The 19,060-nt window shown below is 37.9% G+C and overlaps 3 protein-coding genes across 3 annotated transcripts; 1 reads left to right on the top strand and 2 right to left on the bottom strand.

Moving 5' to 3' along the window:
* The first annotated feature begins 896 nt into the window (after positions 1–896).
* On the top strand, positions 897–7,572 carry LOC110898865 (histone H3-like centromeric protein CNA1). Its single transcript, XM_022145725.2, has 2 exons — positions 897–1,360; positions 6,943–7,572. Exons 1-2 carry the CDS (start codon positions 953–955, stop codon positions 7,465–7,467), a joined length of 933 nt encoding a protein of 310 aa, XP_022001417.1. The 5' UTR covers positions 897–952; the 3' UTR covers positions 7,468–7,572.
* Positions 7,573–8,709: 1,137 nt separating this feature from the next.
* LOC110925157 (probable pectate lyase 4) lies at positions 8,710–12,598 on the bottom strand. The gene is made up of 5 exons (XM_022169129.2): positions 12,367–12,598; positions 10,447–10,798; positions 9,843–10,053; positions 9,282–9,350; positions 8,710–9,201 (listed from the first exon to the last, which is right to left on the bottom strand). The coding sequence occupies exons 1-5, from the start codon at positions 12,500–12,502 to the stop codon at positions 8,977–8,979; spliced, it is 993 nt and encodes a 330-aa protein (XP_022024821.1). The 5' UTR covers positions 12,503–12,598; the 3' UTR covers positions 8,710–8,976.
* Positions 12,599–13,246: 648 nt separating this feature from the next.
* LOC110898859 lies at positions 13,247–15,225 on the bottom strand. The gene is made up of 3 exons (XM_022145714.1): positions 14,724–15,225; positions 14,556–14,626; positions 13,247–13,300 (listed from the first exon to the last, which is right to left on the bottom strand). The coding sequence occupies exons 1-3, from the start codon at positions 15,223–15,225 to the stop codon at positions 13,247–13,249; spliced, it is 627 nt and encodes a 208-aa protein (XP_022001406.1).
* Positions 15,226–19,060: the final 3,835 nt, after the last annotated feature.

Raw genomic sequence — 19,060 nt, 5'->3', positions numbered from 1 at the left:
ATTTACCCAGAGTGGAGGGTTTTCGTAAAATAGTTCACAAGCACGGTACCGCAGATCCAAAAAGATTAAAGTTTAACAGGGTCCAGATGGCTGCACGTAAAGACGTCGAGCGAGCATTCGGTGTTTTGAAGAAAAGGTGGCGAATATTGGCAATGCCTTGTCGACTATGGGACAAGGATCAAATTGGAAACGTGATGTACACATGTATCATTCTTCATAACATGATTTTGGAGGATGAAGGTAGAGCGGTCGTAACCTACTATGATGATGATGACCCCCAACCAGGTAACGTAACAGACGAAGATAAAGCGACAAATGAATTTTTAATAAAGTCAAGGGATATACATCACAACCTTCGAGCTGCTTTGGTGGAACATGTTTCAACGATTCCTGGGTTCGAAACCGACGAAGACGACGAAGAATGATAGGTTTTTATTTTGATAATTATTTTGTATGTTTATTTTACTAATTATGTTGTATGTTTAGTAGTTTTTGGTTATAAATATATATATATACATTAAAAAAAAAAGCTGATGTGGTTTGGCCACGCAAGCCAAGCCAAGCCACGCCCACCATACCCCCTTCAAAAGTGGGTTGAAGCCTTGAGTTTATGCCCAACCCAAGTCCAAACCAAGCCCCACCATATCCATGGTCTTAAACATTTTTACTTTCTTAAAACACAAAACAATTTTATATTTTCTCAAACTTTAAAACATAAAACAAAAGCCAAATCTCGAACATCCATCCGACGGCCCAGATTTCCCCACTTTCTTAGCACACGAATCGCAATCCAAATCCAAACAAAACCCCCAACCAAAAGCCATTTCAAAATTTTAATCTTTCACCGCCAAAATCCCAAACCCTCCACTATACATAACCCACCACAAACCAACAATCACAATATCACCATCTTCACAAACCTACATTCAATTCTCAAATTCAAACAAAATCCATGGCCCGTACAAAGCAAACAGCCAGAAAATCCACTGGAGGAAAGGCTCCAAGGAAGCAACTAGCCACCAAAGCAGCCCGAAAATCAGCACCTGCAACCGGAGGCGTAAAAAAGCCTCACAGATTCAGGCCTGGAACCGTGGCATTGAGGGAGATCAGGAAGTACCAGAAGAGCACTGAGCTTTTGATCCGGAAGCTTCCGTTCCAGCGCCTTGTGAGAGAGATTGCTCAGGATTTCAAGACCGATTTAAGGTTTCAGAGTTCTGCTGTTGCTGCTCTTCAGGAAGCTGCTGAGGCGTATTTGGTTGGGTTGTTTGAGGATACAAATTTGTGTGCGATTCATGCGAAGAGAGTTACGATTATGCCGAAAGATATGCAGCTTGCCAGGAGGATCCGTGGGGAAAGGGCTTAGGGTTTGAGTTGTAGTGTTTGGATCTAAATGTTTTTTTTGCTTTGGTGTTTTGGTATTATCTGAATATATGCAATGAACATTTGAATTTGGTTCATAGTTATGAATGATTTTGAACTTGAATCAGCCACAAATGCATATCCAATTGCATCTTCTTCAGGGCAAACTTGACTCCAGTCGTAACCTTCATCGTCATGAATAACTGCAAGAGCCCTTGATCTTTCTTCCGGCTGTTTCAATCTTGGTGGCTCTGCCTTGTTCTGATGATAGATCGCTTTCTTGTAATAATCTTCTTTGAACGGGTTTTCAGAATCATCAGCATACGCATTTCTGCACTCGCGCTTAAAGTGACCTTTTTGTTTGCATTTAAAACATGTCACCTTAGACTTGTCAAATCCTAGTTTGGTAGATGGTCCACCAATTGACTTCCTCCCCGTGATCTCCATGAACCGCTGTGCCCGACGAACCGCACTGGCCATGCACCATCTTATATCAATCAGTTCCATCTCCTCGGGGTCTATTTGATCGTAATCTTCTTTCGTCAAGTTGGTGTTGCCTATCTTCCCTGCAACGAGGCTTTCATACGATTCAAGTACAGATGCCAAGAAAACCATCTGTTGTTTCGCTGACTCTTCACTGAAATTCTGCCCATTCTTCAGATCTACTGCGATATTACACTGGAATAAATTCTTTGAAGCAGTTTGGCTTGAAGTTGTTGAAGAAGATCCACCGTGAAAACCACTGTGAAGACTTTCATTGTTCACTGAATTTGAGCTTTCTGCAGAAAACGCTGTTCTTGAAGATCCAGCCTGTGGTATATTTCCTCTGTAGTAAAGTTCCACATTCTGCTGATGAGATGTATTGTTGACTTTAGATCTCTTTATTTCCAACTCATGGCATTCAAGCCTTTCAATCAGCAAATCCACTGTTAACTCTTCAGGCTTGATTGTGTTTTTCAACATTAGAGCGAAGTATTGTCAATCTTGATCATTTGGCAATGAATCAAACAATTTATCCATCAGCTCCTCTTCAGTATATTTGATTTTGTGTCTGGCCAGCTCCATTTTCAGATGTCCAAATCTTTCGATCATTTTACAAACAGACTCATTTTTCATGCAACTAAATAGATCAAACTCTTTACGCAACAATTTCTTTTTGTTTTTTACAATCTCATTACTTCCTACACATTTTCTCTCTAACGCTTCCCACAAACTTTTTGAAGTTTTCTCTTGTTCAAGAAGCGAAATAATATCTTCTCTTACTGACTGTTTGATTTATGTGATCATTTATATTCAGCCACAACATTTTTTAATGTCTATGTCTGTGAAATCTTTTGCATCTATTAACTCTCCTCCCTCTTTCACTGGTTCAATATATCCATTTTTCAGTTTTAACCAGCTTTCAGGAGCGAAAGCTTTTACCCAACCCTCAAATCGGTTTTTCCACCAGTTATAATCTTCAGTCTTCATTAGCTTCGGTGGTTTCTGTTGACTTCCATACATGTTTTCAAACTTCAAATTTTCTGAAATCTCTCTCGAATATTCTTTCACCTCAGATCTTCTATCTGTCGATTCGGAAGTGAACGCGTTGTAGAATGTGTTGTAAAATTCTTCACCACTGCTAGACATCTTCAATTACCTGAGAACAAACAAACAAACTTAATCAGTTTAAACAATATCAGATATTCTGAAATAAACCAACACTCGATTGTTGTGAAATAATCTTGACGCGAAAAAGTTCACTTTCGAGCGAAATATAATTCTTCGAGCGAAAACAGATTCAAACGGAATCTGTTCAAGCGGAATGGTTCAAACGGTATGGTTTCAAACGAAATGGTTTTCTTCAAACGAAATGGACTATTCCGTTTGAGATAACACAAATTTCAAACGAAACCCCTTCAAACGATATCCCCACTTTCAAACGAAACCCACTTTCAAACGAAACCCACTTTCAAACGAACAGTTTCAAACGGAATCCATTTTCAAACGACAATTTCAAACGGAATGTCAGTTTCAAACGATTGTTCAAACGATAGTGACAATTTCAAATGGAAAGGATCAGTTTCAAACGGAATACATTCTTCGTTCAAACGGAACTCTGTTTTTAGTCAATTTTTACCATTTTTACGTCGAATTTTGATTCAAAACTTTCAAGGATTCGTTATCAAAGTGTTTCGCTTGACATGTGAGAGTTTTAGACCATTTTAACCGTAACAACTAGTTCAAATCAGAAAAGAAAGGTAGAAGAAAGATAATCCGGTGATTTCAAGCTGAATTTGGTATGAACTCCTTGTCCTGAGCTCTGATACCACTTGTAGGACCGATCCGGTGACCTTAAATGTCAGTTAAGGTAGTTCATCTTGATTTACAGAGGCGGAATCAAAGTAAATCAAGTCAAAACAGCTTGTTCCTTTCAATCTTTCTTTCTTTTACTGATTGCGAGCTTTTACAATGATTTCTAACAAAAATTCGGCAGCCCCTTCGCTCACATACACACACATGCATACCTGCCCATTTGAGATGAACTCCTATATATAGACCCAAGCCCTTCCGTTTGAAGATGACACCACTAGTTCAAACGGACACGCCTCAAACGATCAGACTTCTTCAAACGGTTAGGGCAAGTTCAAACGGTCAAGACCATTTCAAACGGACAGGACCATTTCAAACGGTCAGCCTTCCTAAAACCTATACAAACCCTATTTCAAACACTTTAGTGCACTCGTTTAACCTATCTATACACAAGACTCGATAAGACGTAGTCAGCAGACATTCAGTGCACCAACAACTGTACTGTTAACATTTCAAATTGTACAATCAAAAAATTTGTACTGTTAACATTTCAAAAAATTTGTACTGTTAACATTTCAAATTGTTAATACCATCGTGGACTTCATATCGATTTGTCATTGTCGTAGAATTCACTCGCACTGACACACACAATCCCACGCACTCATAGATTCATTTTCATGAACGAATTTATGTATATTCACTATCCATGTTTATCTTTGTTAACTCACAAGTATAACCTGCGTACGTAAACTCACTCACAACACCAATTGTATGTAATTATTCCATATATAAATTAGCAACTTTCTTGTGCATCATGACTTGTACATTATGCTTTGGAACTTTTTTAAACAAAAAAACTTCATTTCCACTTTAAACCTTAAAGTTTTTTCTTTTACATTTTAACCCAATTCAAATTTTTTACTTTTAGCTCAAACTTTTTCATATTTTATAATTTAACACAACACTTTATTATTTACAACTTTGGTCCCCCATACTTTTTGTCTTTCACAAGTTTTTCGTTTTACATTTCGTTCTAAATTTTGCGAGTTAACATGTCGTAGCGTGCATGTGAGGTTCAATGTTTTTTGCTCTATTTTTCCATATTTGACAAACCCGTCGCAACGCGTCCATTTTTTCCCTTTTGAAAAGTTCGTCGCAACGGGCGGGTCCTAGATCGACTAAGTTATTATTTTCTACGTTTTACGTTTCTGATTAATTTCTTCGTATTAACACACTGTAACGGGTGTGCGTGGTTCAACGATTTTAGTCTGTTTTTCGTTCAGTGTAATTTTTACCATTTTATCTACTTTTTTTTACGATGTTGAGAGTCGATGTCGTTGTGGCATTGGTGCTACTTGGCACGGTTTTACGAACGTTTTTAACCTATTAAATTTTTTTACTAATATTTTATTTCAGTTTACTCCTATATTTCCTTTACTTAAAAACTATTTTTTACATGCATATTTTATGTACGGGTATGTATAAATATGCTTTGTGCTACATTCCGACGTAAAATTTTTTTATAGACGAGCCAGGTCAAATATAATACGTTTTCGTTTAAAGAAACCATTTCTACATGCATATTTTTATGTATGTTTTGGTATAAATTCAAGTTCTACGTTTGGACGTAAACTTTTTTGGGAAATGATTCAGGTTAAATATAATATGTTTTCGTGTTTATTTTATGTATGTTTCGTAAAGTTTGTTTTGAACCGAGTGGAGTCAAATTTTGGTTTCTTTTTCTTCCTTTTTTTTCAAAAGCTCTAACTAATCCCTTTTGATTACATGTGCATATTTTCCTTCATACCCTTTATGTTTTTTATGTATGAGTTGGGTCACATATAATACGTTATGATTGTTCGATATGAATTTGATTTACTTTACGTTTGATCCAATCACAATGCTTATACAGGTTACATTGAGTTCAACTGGATACGTCGAAATGTGTGTTTTCATATGGTTAATGCATCATATAACATTTGGAGTAATCCATTCAATGTTTACGATGTACCTACGCCGCAACGCGGGCGGGTCTTAACCCTAGTTTATCCTAATTTCTAAAACACACAGTCTTGCATCACTCACCTAGATCGAATAAATCAATCACATGCTTTCTACACATTTGTTTGGACTCGTTTAGCCCAAAACTGCCACTACCCTCAACTGCTACTATTTACCAACGCTGCCTTGATTGTCGATTTTGGACCACTAGTAGCCCCTTGATTGTTCAGTATGGTAGCCCAGTGGACAGATTGATGGACATAAGGCCTGGGCCAGAAATTTTGATTTTGGTTCAAAACTTGAAGCTGGTTACACAAAAAATAGTCTTTCTGATAAAAGCTTTAAATTAAAATAAAAATGAATTGATAAACTTGCTACTGAGCAAAAGAGTTCCATGAATAGGTTAAGTCAGTTGGACTAAAATGACAATGTTAAAAACTTTTTGGTTCAACAGACGATAAATCAAAACCTTTAGACTAAAGTGAAAAAAATACCAAAACCATATGAACTACGAACTAAATGATATTTTACTCTATACATAAATACAAACATAGTAAAAATTTATAAAAATAACTATAAATTTGTGACCATACAAATACTATTTCAATAAACCCAAAAACTCGAACCTCACATATTTAAATTATAATATTCTAGCTAAATATATATATATATATAGGTAGAGGATTCTGTAAAAAGTGTTCAAAGTGTGAGAAGTGTATTATAACATTATATATAATACTATATAACACCATATAAACACCGTATAACAATTTGTAACACCATATAATACCATATAACACTATGTCACACTATATATCATTATATAACAAATATAACACTATAGGTTGTCTGATAGCATGTCTATGATAGATGTATAGTGTTATATTTGTTATATAATGATATATAGTGTTACATAGTGTTATATGGTATTACATATTGTTATACGGTGTTTATATGGTATTACATATTGTTATACGGTGTTTATATGGTGTTATATAGTATTATATATAGTGTTATAATACACTTCTTACACTTCTCATACTTTGAGCATTTTTACAGGATCCTTACCCTATATATATATATATATATATTTTTTCATTCTAGCAATTTTTAGTCATAACCCTAAACATTTTTGCTTTCTTAAAACACAAAACAATTATATATTTTCTCAAACGTTAAAACATAAAACAAAAGCCAAATCTCGAACATCCATCCGACGGCCCAGATTTCCCCACTTTCTTAGCACATGGATCGCAATCCAAAACCAAAGCCATTTCAAAATTTTAATCTTTCACCGCCAAAATCCCAAACCCTCCACTATACATAACCCACACCACAAACCACCAATCACAATATCCCCATCTTCACAAACCAGCATTCAATTCTCAAATTCAAACAAAATCCATGGCCCGTACAAAGCAAACAGCCAGAAAATCCACCGGAGGAAAGGCTCCAAGGAAGCAACTAGCCACCAAAGCAGCCCGAAAATCAGCACCCGCAACCGGAGGCGTAAAAAAGCCTCACAGATTCAGGCCTGGAACCGTTGCGTTGAGGGAGATCAGGAAGTACCAGAAGAGCACTGAGCTTTTGATCCGGAAGCTTCCGTTCCAGCGCCTTGTGAGAGAGATTGCTCAGGATTTTAAGACGGATTTACGGTTTCAAAGCTCTGCTGTTGCTGCTCTTCAGGAGGCTGCTGAGGCGTATTTGGTTGGGTTGTTTGAGGATACAAATTTGTGTGCGATTCATGCGAAGAGAGTCACGATTATGCCGAAAGATATGCAGCTTGCCAGGAGGATCCGTGGGGAAAGGGCTTAGGGTTTGAGTTGTAGTGTTTGGATTGGATCTAAATGTTTTTTTTGCTTTGGTGTTTTGGTATTATCTGAATATATGCAATGAACATTTGAATTTGGTTCATAGTTATGAATGATTTTGTTAATTTACAGTTTTGTTGTCAAATTACTGTTTGGTTGTATATAAATCCATGAGTCCATCCTCTATGCGCACACTTCATTCTAGAATCCACAAGAAGTGCCACAACACACCAACCCTTATTATGGTGTCTTTTGAGTAACCAATGTGAAATTGATTGTAGATTGGGTGAAATTAGGACCGACATTAGGAAAAATCATCGCCATGGTTATTCAATGTCTCAAATTTCAATCAGAATTGCTGATTTTATTTATACCAATACTATAGGGGCCCATCTTTGTAGTTCACTTAGGACCTCCAAAAAAAAACGTTGAAACAGCTGCTATGTTGCGGCAGCGATTTGGAGCAAGGTGAGTCTTTGGTGTAAAATTCCACAAGTGTTTGTCTTCTCAACTAGAGACCTGTTGAAAATTTAGAAGGTACCCGGGCTACACGAGGTAAAGAAAAAAGCGATACAAGGAGTTATGAGGGTGCCATGTTGGGCGATATGGAAGAGTCGTAACTTGGAATGAGCTAATTTTTTTTCGGAAAAAGGATGGTACTTGACCGAATATTTGGGGAAATCCAATCTTCGGCTTTCTTGTGGTTCAAGTATCGGACAAAGGCATGTGATTTGGACTGGGAGAAGTGGTGTACTTCAGTTTTGTTTGAGATTTGGGAGATGTAATTGCTAGGACATTTGAGACATACCACTTTTATTGGTGGTTACAATACAACAAATGAAACACTTGTCAGTTGTCACCTCACTACAGTTCACAAGATAACGAAAAAACTCAAATTGAATTTCGGATTTCTTGTGTTAATCAAATCGAGTTCATCGAATTTGGAATTATTGATTAGGGAATTTATAATAGATTTAGAAAATTCGAATTGATTAGGGAATTTATAATAGATTTAGAAAATTCGAATTCTGTTTGATTCAGGTTAATACGATCTGGTTTGAATTACAATAAAAATTATAAGCAATGTAATTCGATTCTAGGGACAAAGACTATGTAGTGACTTGTGAAAGGTGACAACTGTGACTTGGTTAGTGACTTAAGGCTCCTATTGGCTGTTGAGCGGAAAACCCAGTATTACTAAATACAAATACCGAAGGCCCAATGTATATACATACACACATACATATATCAGAAACTCGAATTCCATTCAAAAGTCTGCTACAAATATTAGACACCTGTAAAAGAATCCTACGAAGAACAAGAAACTACATTTGAATAGACGATATGATTTTTTCCTTTGTTAACGTATACCAGATAGATCCAACTGTTTTGGTAAATGACATGAGAAGAGGATTAACACATGAACATATAATACGGAAATATAGAAAGTACATGTCTTGGATGCTCACATATGTCAACAAATCTATATGCATACAGAAAATCATGCACTTGCTTACAGGCCAGGTGGGCGTGGAACATCTTGCCATCCTGTACAATGTTGTAGAACATGTTTGAGCTCGTTTGTTGCAGGCACAACCGTCCATATCTGGTAGTATTCGTTAGGATGAAACGGGCTACTTGTTGCGGCTGGTTCCAATAAGCCCGATTTAGTACCGTCCAGAAACAGGTCACCCTCGGATATAATGCAGCCTGTGCACTCCTCCTCTTTGTCAGCCGCCTACACAACATAATACGATCTTACGCTAATTATAAACAGCTATAAAAAATATCAGGAGAATATCAACTTTATAAACTTGCCTTCTCCGTAAGGTATTTAAAAGCGACCTTCTTCTGACCCGCTTCGTATATATTGCATTGTGAGTATATCTGAATCCATAAGTTGTATAATAATTACATGTGTTCTAACTTCTAAGAACAAATAAAAAAAAGAGTTAATTGCCATTTTAGTCCTTGTGGTTTGGGCCATTTTGCCAGTTTAGTCCAAAGGTTTTATTTTTAACATCTGGATCCAAAAAGGTTTCATCGTTGCCATTTTGGTCCAACTGACTTAACTCCATCCATATCTGTTAAGTCTGCCAAGGGCATTTTTGTCATTTCATTTTTCTTTTTATTAACCCTTTTTTCTTTATTGCCTTTTCTTTTAAATGAAATGACAAAAATGCCCTTGGCAGACTTAACAGATATGGATGGAGTTAAGTCAGTTGGACCAAAATGGTACCGATGAAACCTTTTTGGATCCGGATGTTAAAAATAAAACCTTTGGACTAAACTGGCAAAAAGGCCCAAACCACAGGGACTAAAATGGCAATTAACTCTAAAAAAAAACATAAATCAACAAGTCTTGTCCAGTAATTTGACCTGTGATTCGACACTGGCGCACACAGCATAAATGCCCCAGTCTCTGGTGTAATTGTTGTACAGATGTACTTTAGCAAACCTAACACGAGGATGCCGTTGTCGGGTCCCATCAAAGAAACAATGGTGAATAGTGACACGCATACATCTATCACCACAGTTGGAAGCATCACCTCCGATAAGTATTGTTTTGTCATGGTTCGAAAAGTGACAACTGTATCCACAAAGTAAGATTAAGAACGTCAAATAACAATAAAAGTATATCGAAACACTATCTCATGACGTTTAGTTACAAAGTTTCGAAACGCATTGCCAAACACTCTAATAGTAATCTATGCAGTTCATATCGCCAATATATCATTGATATATCAGTTATCGGTCCCCTGTGAGATATTGGTGCAAATATCGGTAACGATATTATCGGCGATATTGACCGGTACTGGACCAATATTTGACCGATATATCACCGATTTTCCAGATATCAATACCTTTCTTCTTAGTTCTACCATTCGTCTTTCTTCTTATTGCTGCTATTAGTGTTTTAAGTCTTTAAAACTACGATATCCCACCGGATTTTTACCGCATTAACTGCATAGAAAGTAATTACCGAGAAATGGTAACATTTGTGCTTTCTTTGGTGATATCAATCAATCCATCTGCATAATCTTTGAGGCTACAACGATCAATCCATATGTGTTTCGAATTGGGCTTGATTTGAATGGCATCTACATCGTGTCCTCTACCGCCTTCAAACTCTAAGTTGCATATGATCACATGTTCACATTCTTTTAGCCTAAGCCCCATGCCTGTTAACTTAATTCGTTGTCCCCGCCCATCAATGGTCTTGTAAGACGAAACACTCAAATGAGACCGAAGTTCAATAGTACCCGAAACTTCAAAAACAATCCACAAAGGTTCTTTCTTTCGACATCCAAAGCGTAGTGATCCGGGCCCGTCATCTACAACAAATTCAAAACTCAAAATTGGTTATGTATATGTATTATGTATATGTATATGTATCATGGAGTGTACAAATCAGAATCACGAAATATGTTGACTACTGCGAGAACGAAGATATCATAAGACACTTGCACATGTTGCTTTGAATGTTATACATAAGACGGTTGCATAACGGCCATATTTTCTCTCCCACTACCTTGATTATCTCCAATATTAAATTATAACTTCTTAATCCATGTGAGTTAGAACTTAGAAGCGACGCCTTCATGGGTCGCGTTGGTTCATGGAACGATTCAAGGGGTATCGACCTTGTATAAATAGGGTGTCAACTGTCAGTCGGTCACGAACATGTTTATACATATAATCATTAATCAAGAAATCAAGCCTACCGGTAGTGTTTATAATTGTGTTCATAAAGATATTGGGCAACATCCCAATGCATTATATACAAGCATAGTTATTGAAGGCGTTAAGCGCACTCAAGGCGCATAGCATCGCTTGGGGCCTAGGCGCAAGGCGCAAAAAAAGCGTGGGCCCGAGAAAAAAAAAGCATACAACAAAAAAAAGACTTAAAATATTTTTATATAATAGAAAATTATACTATTCTTCAAATAAAATAAAATAAAGCTATTATATAACATTTAATATCGTCTATTTAGTACCAAAAGTTATAAAATTGCTAGTTTATTAGTGTAGAAAAGTAGTTTTATTAGATAAAAGTAGAAATCTAGCTAGAATCTTGAAAGAATTTAGAGAATTTGGTCGAAAACTCTCAGGAATCTAGGGATCTCGCTGGAACCTACGCATGAGCCATTACTTGGAGAATTAAAGCGCAATTGCCTCGCCTTGCTAGGAAATTGGGCCTAGGCGCAAGAGGCGATGGCTTTTAACAACTATGTATACAAGTACATTATGCGATTCTTGAAGTTTCCAACATATTGTTTTTTTAAACGATCAACAAAAGCCCGATCATCCTGGTAAACCCAATGGCAAAAGGTCACACACGCCCGTGAACGCAAATGACACTGGTAACCTGGCTTGCCACCATTTTCAGAGGAAACTCACCGCACGAAGTCCTACTGTGGTAAAGTTTACCCTGTGGCCCAACCCATAGCAATTTTGCGCCAGCTGAGACTCGAACCCATGACCTCCACTTTAGAAGGTCATGGTGTTGCCAACATATTGTTGATTTGGATAAGAATGTATCCCTAAACATGTATATGTATATCCATATCCATATGTGTATTACATTCCATCTTTATTTCTCAATTAATTGTAAAACTGGCAAAAGATTCCACTTCCATCCTCAACACAAACAACAATTTCAAAATTTAAAAAATAATTTCCTATTGAAACACCAATCATCTCACAAATGAAAACACATAAACCTTCAACCAATTGAAAACAAACAAACAAAAGGATTGAGCCTGCGAGTGTAGGCGATCTATAACTATAAAACTGACAATCGTATCAAAATCTACCACACAAATTAACGAACAATTCGTGCATTCTATATCACAAAACCCTAACTATTTAACAAAGATGATTAACTACTAATTAAACTGACCTGATAAGGTTGTAACATGATAGATGGCTCCGTGATGTCCACCGACAGTGAAGTGACCGAAGCCCTCTGCCTGACCGGCGAGAGCTCGCAAGCTGCAGTCGACATGAGAGTAAGGAACTGACACCCCTTTAGCCATTTTATTGTTAGTGCGATCTGAGTGACGGAGTAATAATATATTATAACTGGCGTAGTGGCGTTTAACCACCTGTGGTGGGAGTTATGGTTCCACATTAATGAGTGGAAGTTTATAGCCATCGATGGGTTTGTCACTTTTTTGTTCACCGACACAATGAGTGAACTATGTAAAAGTTGTGGTGACATATACTTAGACTACAAGGTATGGTGATGGACCATCCTTGGAGGATGATCCGCCACGTAGGCGACACGTCATAGTCCTCCCAAGGATGGATCATCCTCCAAAGCTAGGGGGCATGGGAGGATGGTCCTAGTCATAGTCTTCCACCACTTTTATGTTTTTTTTTTTTATTTTTTTAATCTTCTACTTTTTTTTAACATTTAACAAATAAAGTAACAAAATATTTTCATTAATATTAAAAAACATTACATAAACTTAAAAAAAATAATGAATTATGTTGGTAGATAAGAAATACCCCTTTAAGATTTTTATAAACAATTAACGCATTAGTAATATTATACAAAACGATATTATTATGATAATGTAAATCTTAAAAAAAAGATCTAGATGGTTGTGTGTATTAAAATTAGGCTTTAGGCAACTTTTACCTGTGTGACTTATTGGGCCCATCGTTTTATTCATTTATTTATTAATTTTCTTTATTATTCTACCAACAACACTCATCTTCTCCAAATTCATCACACCCTCTCTCTCTCTCTAAAACCAGACCTTCTCTCTCTCTCTCTAAAATGCCATGTCTCCATTTACCATTTTTCTCACAACATCCTCCTTATCCTCCTACAAACTTAAATTACAAAACCAGACAGTTGAAGGGGGGCCCACCAATCTGGATCGTCGGGAACGTCTTCAGCAGGACGTAGAGGACGGGGACGGGGGGTGGCGGGATGGTGTGACGGCCGTCGCCGTTCCTCGACGGGGTGGGGACGAACCCCATACCCCTTAGCCTTATAACTAGCTTAGAACCCCGTGTATTAGACCATGCGTAATGGTTAAACATTATAATGCCCCCACCATGGGGCGTTTTGCGCCATGTGGCAGCCTAGTCAGCAAGGGGCATTATACCATAAAATGGTGTAGTGGGGCATTATTCAAATAATGCCCATGCAATCATTTCCCAATTATTTTTTTTAAACTTTAAATACTTTATTAAATAAAAAAAATACAATACTAGAAATAAAAAACATAAAATCCGGTTAAATAAAAAAAAATACTACAAATAAAAAAATTAAAATCCGAATTAAAAAAAAAAACACTAGTTTTCATCTTCGCTTTCTTCACCCTCGTCCTCCGTTTCTTCCTCTCCCTCCGGTGGTACATACCGAACCGACCATGCGTGGTGTAGTAAATCAACCATTAACTGGGAATGGTACGGTTCGTAACGCAACTCTCGCGCATTATTCACTCTTTCTTCCATTGACGCCTGTGGATGCTCCTCTTGAACGACTTCTGGCACATAATTCTGGCATATTGCCTTTCCTTCGTCTTCCAAAATCATGTTGTGCATGATTATACACGCGTACATAGCATCTCTCATTTTTTGCTTGCTCCATGCACGACAAGGATTTCTCAAATAATGCCAGCGTTGTTTAAGAACCCCAAAGCATTTCTCAATGTCTTTTCGTGAAGACTCTTGAACCTTTTTAAAATATGCTCTTTTTTCATCAAAAGGATCACTATACGTCTTCACGAAAATCGAATACCTAGGATATATTCCGTCGCTCAAATAATATCCATGAGGGTAGTAGTTTCCATTTGCGTAAAACGACGCTTTAGGAGCTTTGCCAGAAATCCACTCCTCTAACAGCGGAGATTGTTCAAAAACATTGATATCATTGCATGACCCGACCACGCCAAAGTAAGCAGACCAAACCCAAAGGTCCTGTGAAGCAACCGCCTGAAGAATAATAGTGGGTCCTTTTTGGTCACCCCGTGTGTGTTGGCCTCGCCATGCAGTCGGGCAGTTATTCCAACGCCAATGCATGCAATCTATGCTCCCGATCATACCAGGCAAACCATGCTCAGCATTATGTACCTCGTAGATCTTTTGAAGGTCGTCCCATGTGGGCGTTCTAAGATAACGCGCACCGTACACATCAATTATACCTTTATAAAAAAAGATAGACACAAAAAAAAAAATAAATTATAGGAATTGTAAACATAGACAAAAAAATAAATTATAGGAATTGTATAGGAATTTTACCGCGACAAAAATGCTCCAAGCTATCTCTCGTTGTTTTCTCCCCCATTTTTAGATACTCGTCATTGATGTCGGTAGTGTTTCCATAAGCAAGGATTCGTAACGCCGAGGTACACTTTTGGATACCGGTAAATCCAAGTTCCCCTCTCGCATCCGCTTTTTGTTTAAAATAATCGTAGTTGGCTTCCAAGTCGTGGACTATACGTAGAAATAACCGCTTACTCATTCGGAAACGACGTCTAAACATTTCGTTCGAATATGTCGGCTCCTCATCAAAATAATCTTTCATCAAACGATCGTGTGCCCCGCGTCGGTCTCGTTCAATATAACCTCTTTTACCTTTTTTTGCTTGGGGGCGACGACAATGCTCGGCATATCTCATCGCTAGTTTACAAGCACCCATAACCGCCTCTTGCTCAACCTCCTCATCGGTTGAACCATCGCCATCCGCAAAAAACTCGTGGTAGCAATAGTTTAGCATGGATGAAGAACTAGGAGAATCCATCAAGTTTTTATAAAATGCTTGTATTTTTTAGAGGGTTATTGTGATTTTTTTGGTTGAAAATGAATGAGTATATATATATATAGGGGGAAATGAAATTAAAAAAAAAAATAAAATAAAAACTAGCCGTTTAAAAACTAGCCGTTGAGAGTTGGGATTGGGCAGTCAACATTGTTCCAGCGTTTTAATAAACACGCCGGCCTCAAATTTTTTCAAAAAAAACGCCCGGAAACGCCCCATGTAGTGGGGACCTAGGCGTTTTCCGGCGTTTTTTTTGAAATTTTTTTAAAAACAACGCCCCATTACGGGGGGACTTACACGGGTTGAATAAATGTAATTTTATATATTAGATAATAAAAAGTTTTATTTTTATGAACCCCGTATATTGTACGGGTTAAATAAATGTAATTTTATACATTAAATAATAAAAAAATTATATCTTTAAAAACCATGTGTATTACACAGATTAAATAAATGTAATTTTGTATACTAAATACTAAAAACGTCGTATCTTTAAAAAAAAAACTCGTGTATATTCGGGTTGAATAAATCTACCAAATAATAAAAAAATTACATCCTTAAAATCCCTATATACCACACGTGTTGTTGAATAGATCTAAAAAAGACTTGTACCTTTAAAAACCATGTGTATTACACAGATTAAATAAATGTAAGAGTTAATTGCTCGGATGGTCCCTGTGGTTTCAAGTTTTTTCACGTTTAGTCCCCACCTTTTGAAAATAGCAGGTATGCTCCCTATGGTTTGTCATTTTGTTACTCGGATAGTCCCTGAGTAGATGCCAGTTAGTTTGGAAATAGCAGGTGTGCTCCCTATGGTTTGTCATTTTGTTACTCGGATAGTCCCCAGAGTAAATGTTGGGGGACTATCCGAGTAACAAAATGACAAACCATAGAGAGCATACATGCTATTTTCAAAAGGTGGGGACTAAACGTGAAAAAACGTGAAACCACAGGGACCATCCGAGCAATTAACTCTAAATGTAATTTTGTGTACTAAATATTAAAAACGTCGTATCTTTTAAAAAACCCGTTTATAATCGGGTTGAATAAATCTACCAAATAATAAAAAAAAATTACATCCTTAAAACCCCGTATATTACACGTGTTATCGAAATTTTTAGAAAAAAAATTGTAATGTAAAATATGAGATTTTTATGAGCCCAAGTCTCACCGATTTGGATTTTGAGTGTTCGGCCTCCATCGAGTTTTCGTTCAAGCTTCATCACTGAGAATGAGAAACCATAGGTTTTGTTTGCCACCAGTTTGCTTTAAAACATGACGGTTTATCAATTGGGGTCCCATAGTTTTTTTACCGTAGGGGCGGATAGAAATCATAGAATACCTAAGGGGGTGGAGAGACAGTGTCTCAAAAATAAAATTGTAGTGAAAATGATTTTTTTTGTAAGGTTAATAGATAAAAAGTATACGGGACCCACCTTATGAAAGTAAAAGTCCAATAGTCAAGTCCAAATGTAAAGCCTTGCAAATGAGTACAATTGTTCAAACATCACCAAACCCAATCGGCAATTGCTGTTCTTAGCCCATATGTGTATAATGTAAACTAATTATCTGGTATGTTTCATTTAAGAAGTATTTTTATCGTAACATGTTGTAAATTATTTAGAATGGATAAGATTTATATTAATTCAATTAATATTTAATAATTTAAGTTAAATAATAATTATCTACAATTAAGGATGGTCTAGAATAATGACAAGTGTCCCTTTATTGGTTTCTTTTATTATATAGTATAGATTAAGAGTTAACTGCCATTTTCGTCCCTGTGGTTTGGTCACTTTGGCCATTTCAGTCCATTTTTCAAAAATGCGCCATTTTCCTCCCCGACGTTCTGGAAAGGTGCCATTTTAATCCAAAAATCATAACCCAGTTAAGTCGGTTAGTAAATAAGGACTGATTGTGTAAATTTGTAACATAAAGGACTGATTGTGTAAATTTGTAACACCACCACCACTAGCCCTGCCACCACCACCACTCCGCTGCCACCACCACCACCACCACCACCGCCACCACCACCACTCCGCTGCCACCGCCACCACCACCACTCCACTGCCACCACCACCACCACCACCACCACCACCACCACCGCCGCCACCACCACCACTCCGCTGCCACCGCCACCACCACCACTCCGCTGCCACCACCACCACCACTCCGCTGCCACCGCCACCACCAATTTTGTTGATGATAATGTTGTTGCTGATAATGTTGTTGCTGATAATGTTGTTGCTGCTGTTACTGTTGCTTCCTTCAAATATTAATAGAGGCGATGATGATGATGATGAATTTGTCGTTCATCACCGCACCACCACAGCCCTGCCACCACCACTCTGACAGATGTCAACAGTGTCATCTCCCCCAAAGCGGTCAACAGAAGGTCAAACAGGAAAGTCAACGGCTCAAATTAACGACCAAAATCAGGTTATATTCCAATTAACCTGGTGCAAACATTGTACAAGTATAAACGAATGAACCGGAACAAGAAAAACGAACCGTTAACGGCTGGAACGACGTGTTGACTGATTCCGGCCACTGTGAAGATTCCGGCGAAGTTGCAGGTTCGGTTCCGGCTAAAATCGATGTGTTTGAGCATTGTGAGGGGTGTAAAATGTTTGTGGGGATCTAAGGAACTTCAGATGTCCGTTCAATTCGACCCAGATCGACAGAAACAGAAGATTAACACGTGGGGGTGTGGGGTGTCGGAAAGATGGTCGGATTTACTCCGGTCACCGGAGTAGAGAGGTAAAGGTGATGGTGGTGATTGCAGAGCATAGAGAGAGAGAGAGAGAGAGTAGAGAGAGAGTGTGTGGTGGTGGTGATGGCAGTGGTGGTGGTGGCAGCGGAGTGGTGGTGGTGGCAGGGCTGTGGTGGCGGTGGCGGTGGTGGTGGTGGCAGCGGAGTGGTGGTGGTGGCAGGGCTGTGGTGGCGGTGGTGGTGGTGGTGGCAGCGGAGTGGTGGTGGTGGCAGGGCTAGTGGTGGTGGTGTTTAATATTTACTTAAATGGTCCCTTATGTTACAAATTTACACAATCAGTCCTTATTTACTAACCGACTTAACTGTGTTATGATTTTTGGACTGAAATGGCACCTTTCCAGAACGTCTGGGAGGAAAATGGAGCATTTTTGAAAAATGGACTGAAATGGCCAAAGTGACCAAACCACAGGGACGAAAATGGCAGTTAACTCTATAATTAAATTAAAATTAATCGTCTTCACATCATACTGTCTGATCTTAAAAAGTAAAAAAACATATTCGACGTTTTCAAACCTTTACACGTTATATTCTTTAACCCTAACTCAGTTTTCTTGGTTAATTCCGATCAAGTGTACCCTACATAGGGGTTCCGGTTAAGTATCATCCGTACAACGTAACAATCTTCAAAAGTCCGTCTGATTCCTTGTAAGCTGGTGAAGTAAACCACTCGATCTTCGTTCCAGGTAACTGAATAGCCGACAAATTGTTAGAAACTGGCTTTTTAGATTTCATTTTGGTTTGAAATTAGGAAGAGGGTTTGGGAGCTCTCCGATCTTCGTTCCAGGTAACCGAATCTATAACAACCCTCCAAAATGTTTCCAACACCCTTATTATATTTAAAATGTCCCTATACGTCTTACAATACACCCCGTATATGAAAACCGAGCCCAAAACACCTTATATAATTAAAAATTAAATAAAAACAAGAATTTGGGGTCGCTCGCGGGCCGCGAAGACCTTAGTGGTCTTCTACGCGGGGCGCGACAGCTCAAGGTCAGGGCGCACCCGGTGCTGCCACGTGTCGGGTTGTGTGTCGAGCCTATAA

This window comes from Helianthus annuus, chromosome 2 (genome assembly GCF_002127325.2).
Source record: "Helianthus annuus cultivar XRQ/B chromosome 2, HanXRQr2.0-SUNRISE, whole genome shotgun sequence".
In the NCBI taxonomy this organism is placed as follows: Eukaryota; Viridiplantae; Streptophyta; class Magnoliopsida; order Asterales; family Asteraceae; genus Helianthus; species Helianthus annuus.
Note: the sequence above shows the minus strand (reverse complement) of the source record. Positions and strands in the feature narration are given on the sequence as shown.

Excerpts from the sequence above, each read along its gene's own strand:
- LOC110898865 (XM_022145725.2), top strand. The coding sequence starts at position 953 with ATGGCCCGTACAAAGCAAACAGCCAGAAAATCCACTGGAGGAAAGGCT. Across the intron at positions 1,361-6,942 it reads GGATCCGTGGGGAAAGGGCT|TTCACCGCCAAAATCCCAAA; the intron begins TAGGGTTTGAGT and ends AAATTTTAATCT.
- LOC110925157 (XM_022169129.2), bottom strand. The coding sequence starts at position 12,502 with ATGGCTAAAGGGGTGTCAGTTCCTTACTCTCATGTCGACTGCAGCTTG. Across the intron at positions 9,351-9,842 it reads GCGCCAGTGTCGAATCACAG|ATATACTCACAATGCAATAT; the intron begins GTCAAATTACTG and ends TTATGGATTCAG. Across the intron at positions 9,202-9,281 it reads TTAAATACCTTACGGAGAAG|GCGGCTGACAAAGAGGAGGA; the intron begins GCAAGTTTATAA and ends TATGTTGTGTAG.
- LOC110898859 (XM_022145714.1), bottom strand. The coding sequence starts at position 15,225 with ATGGATTCTCCTAGTTCTTCATCCATGCTAAACTATTGCTACCACGAG. Across the intron at positions 14,627-14,723 it reads CTTGGAGCATTTTTGTCGCG|GTATAATTGATGTGTACGGT; the intron begins GTAAAATTCCTA and ends TTTTTTATAAAG. Across the intron at positions 13,301-14,555 it reads ACCTTCAAAAGATCTACGAG|GAGGATAAGGAGGATGTTGT; the intron begins GTACATAATGCT and ends TTAAGTTTGTAG.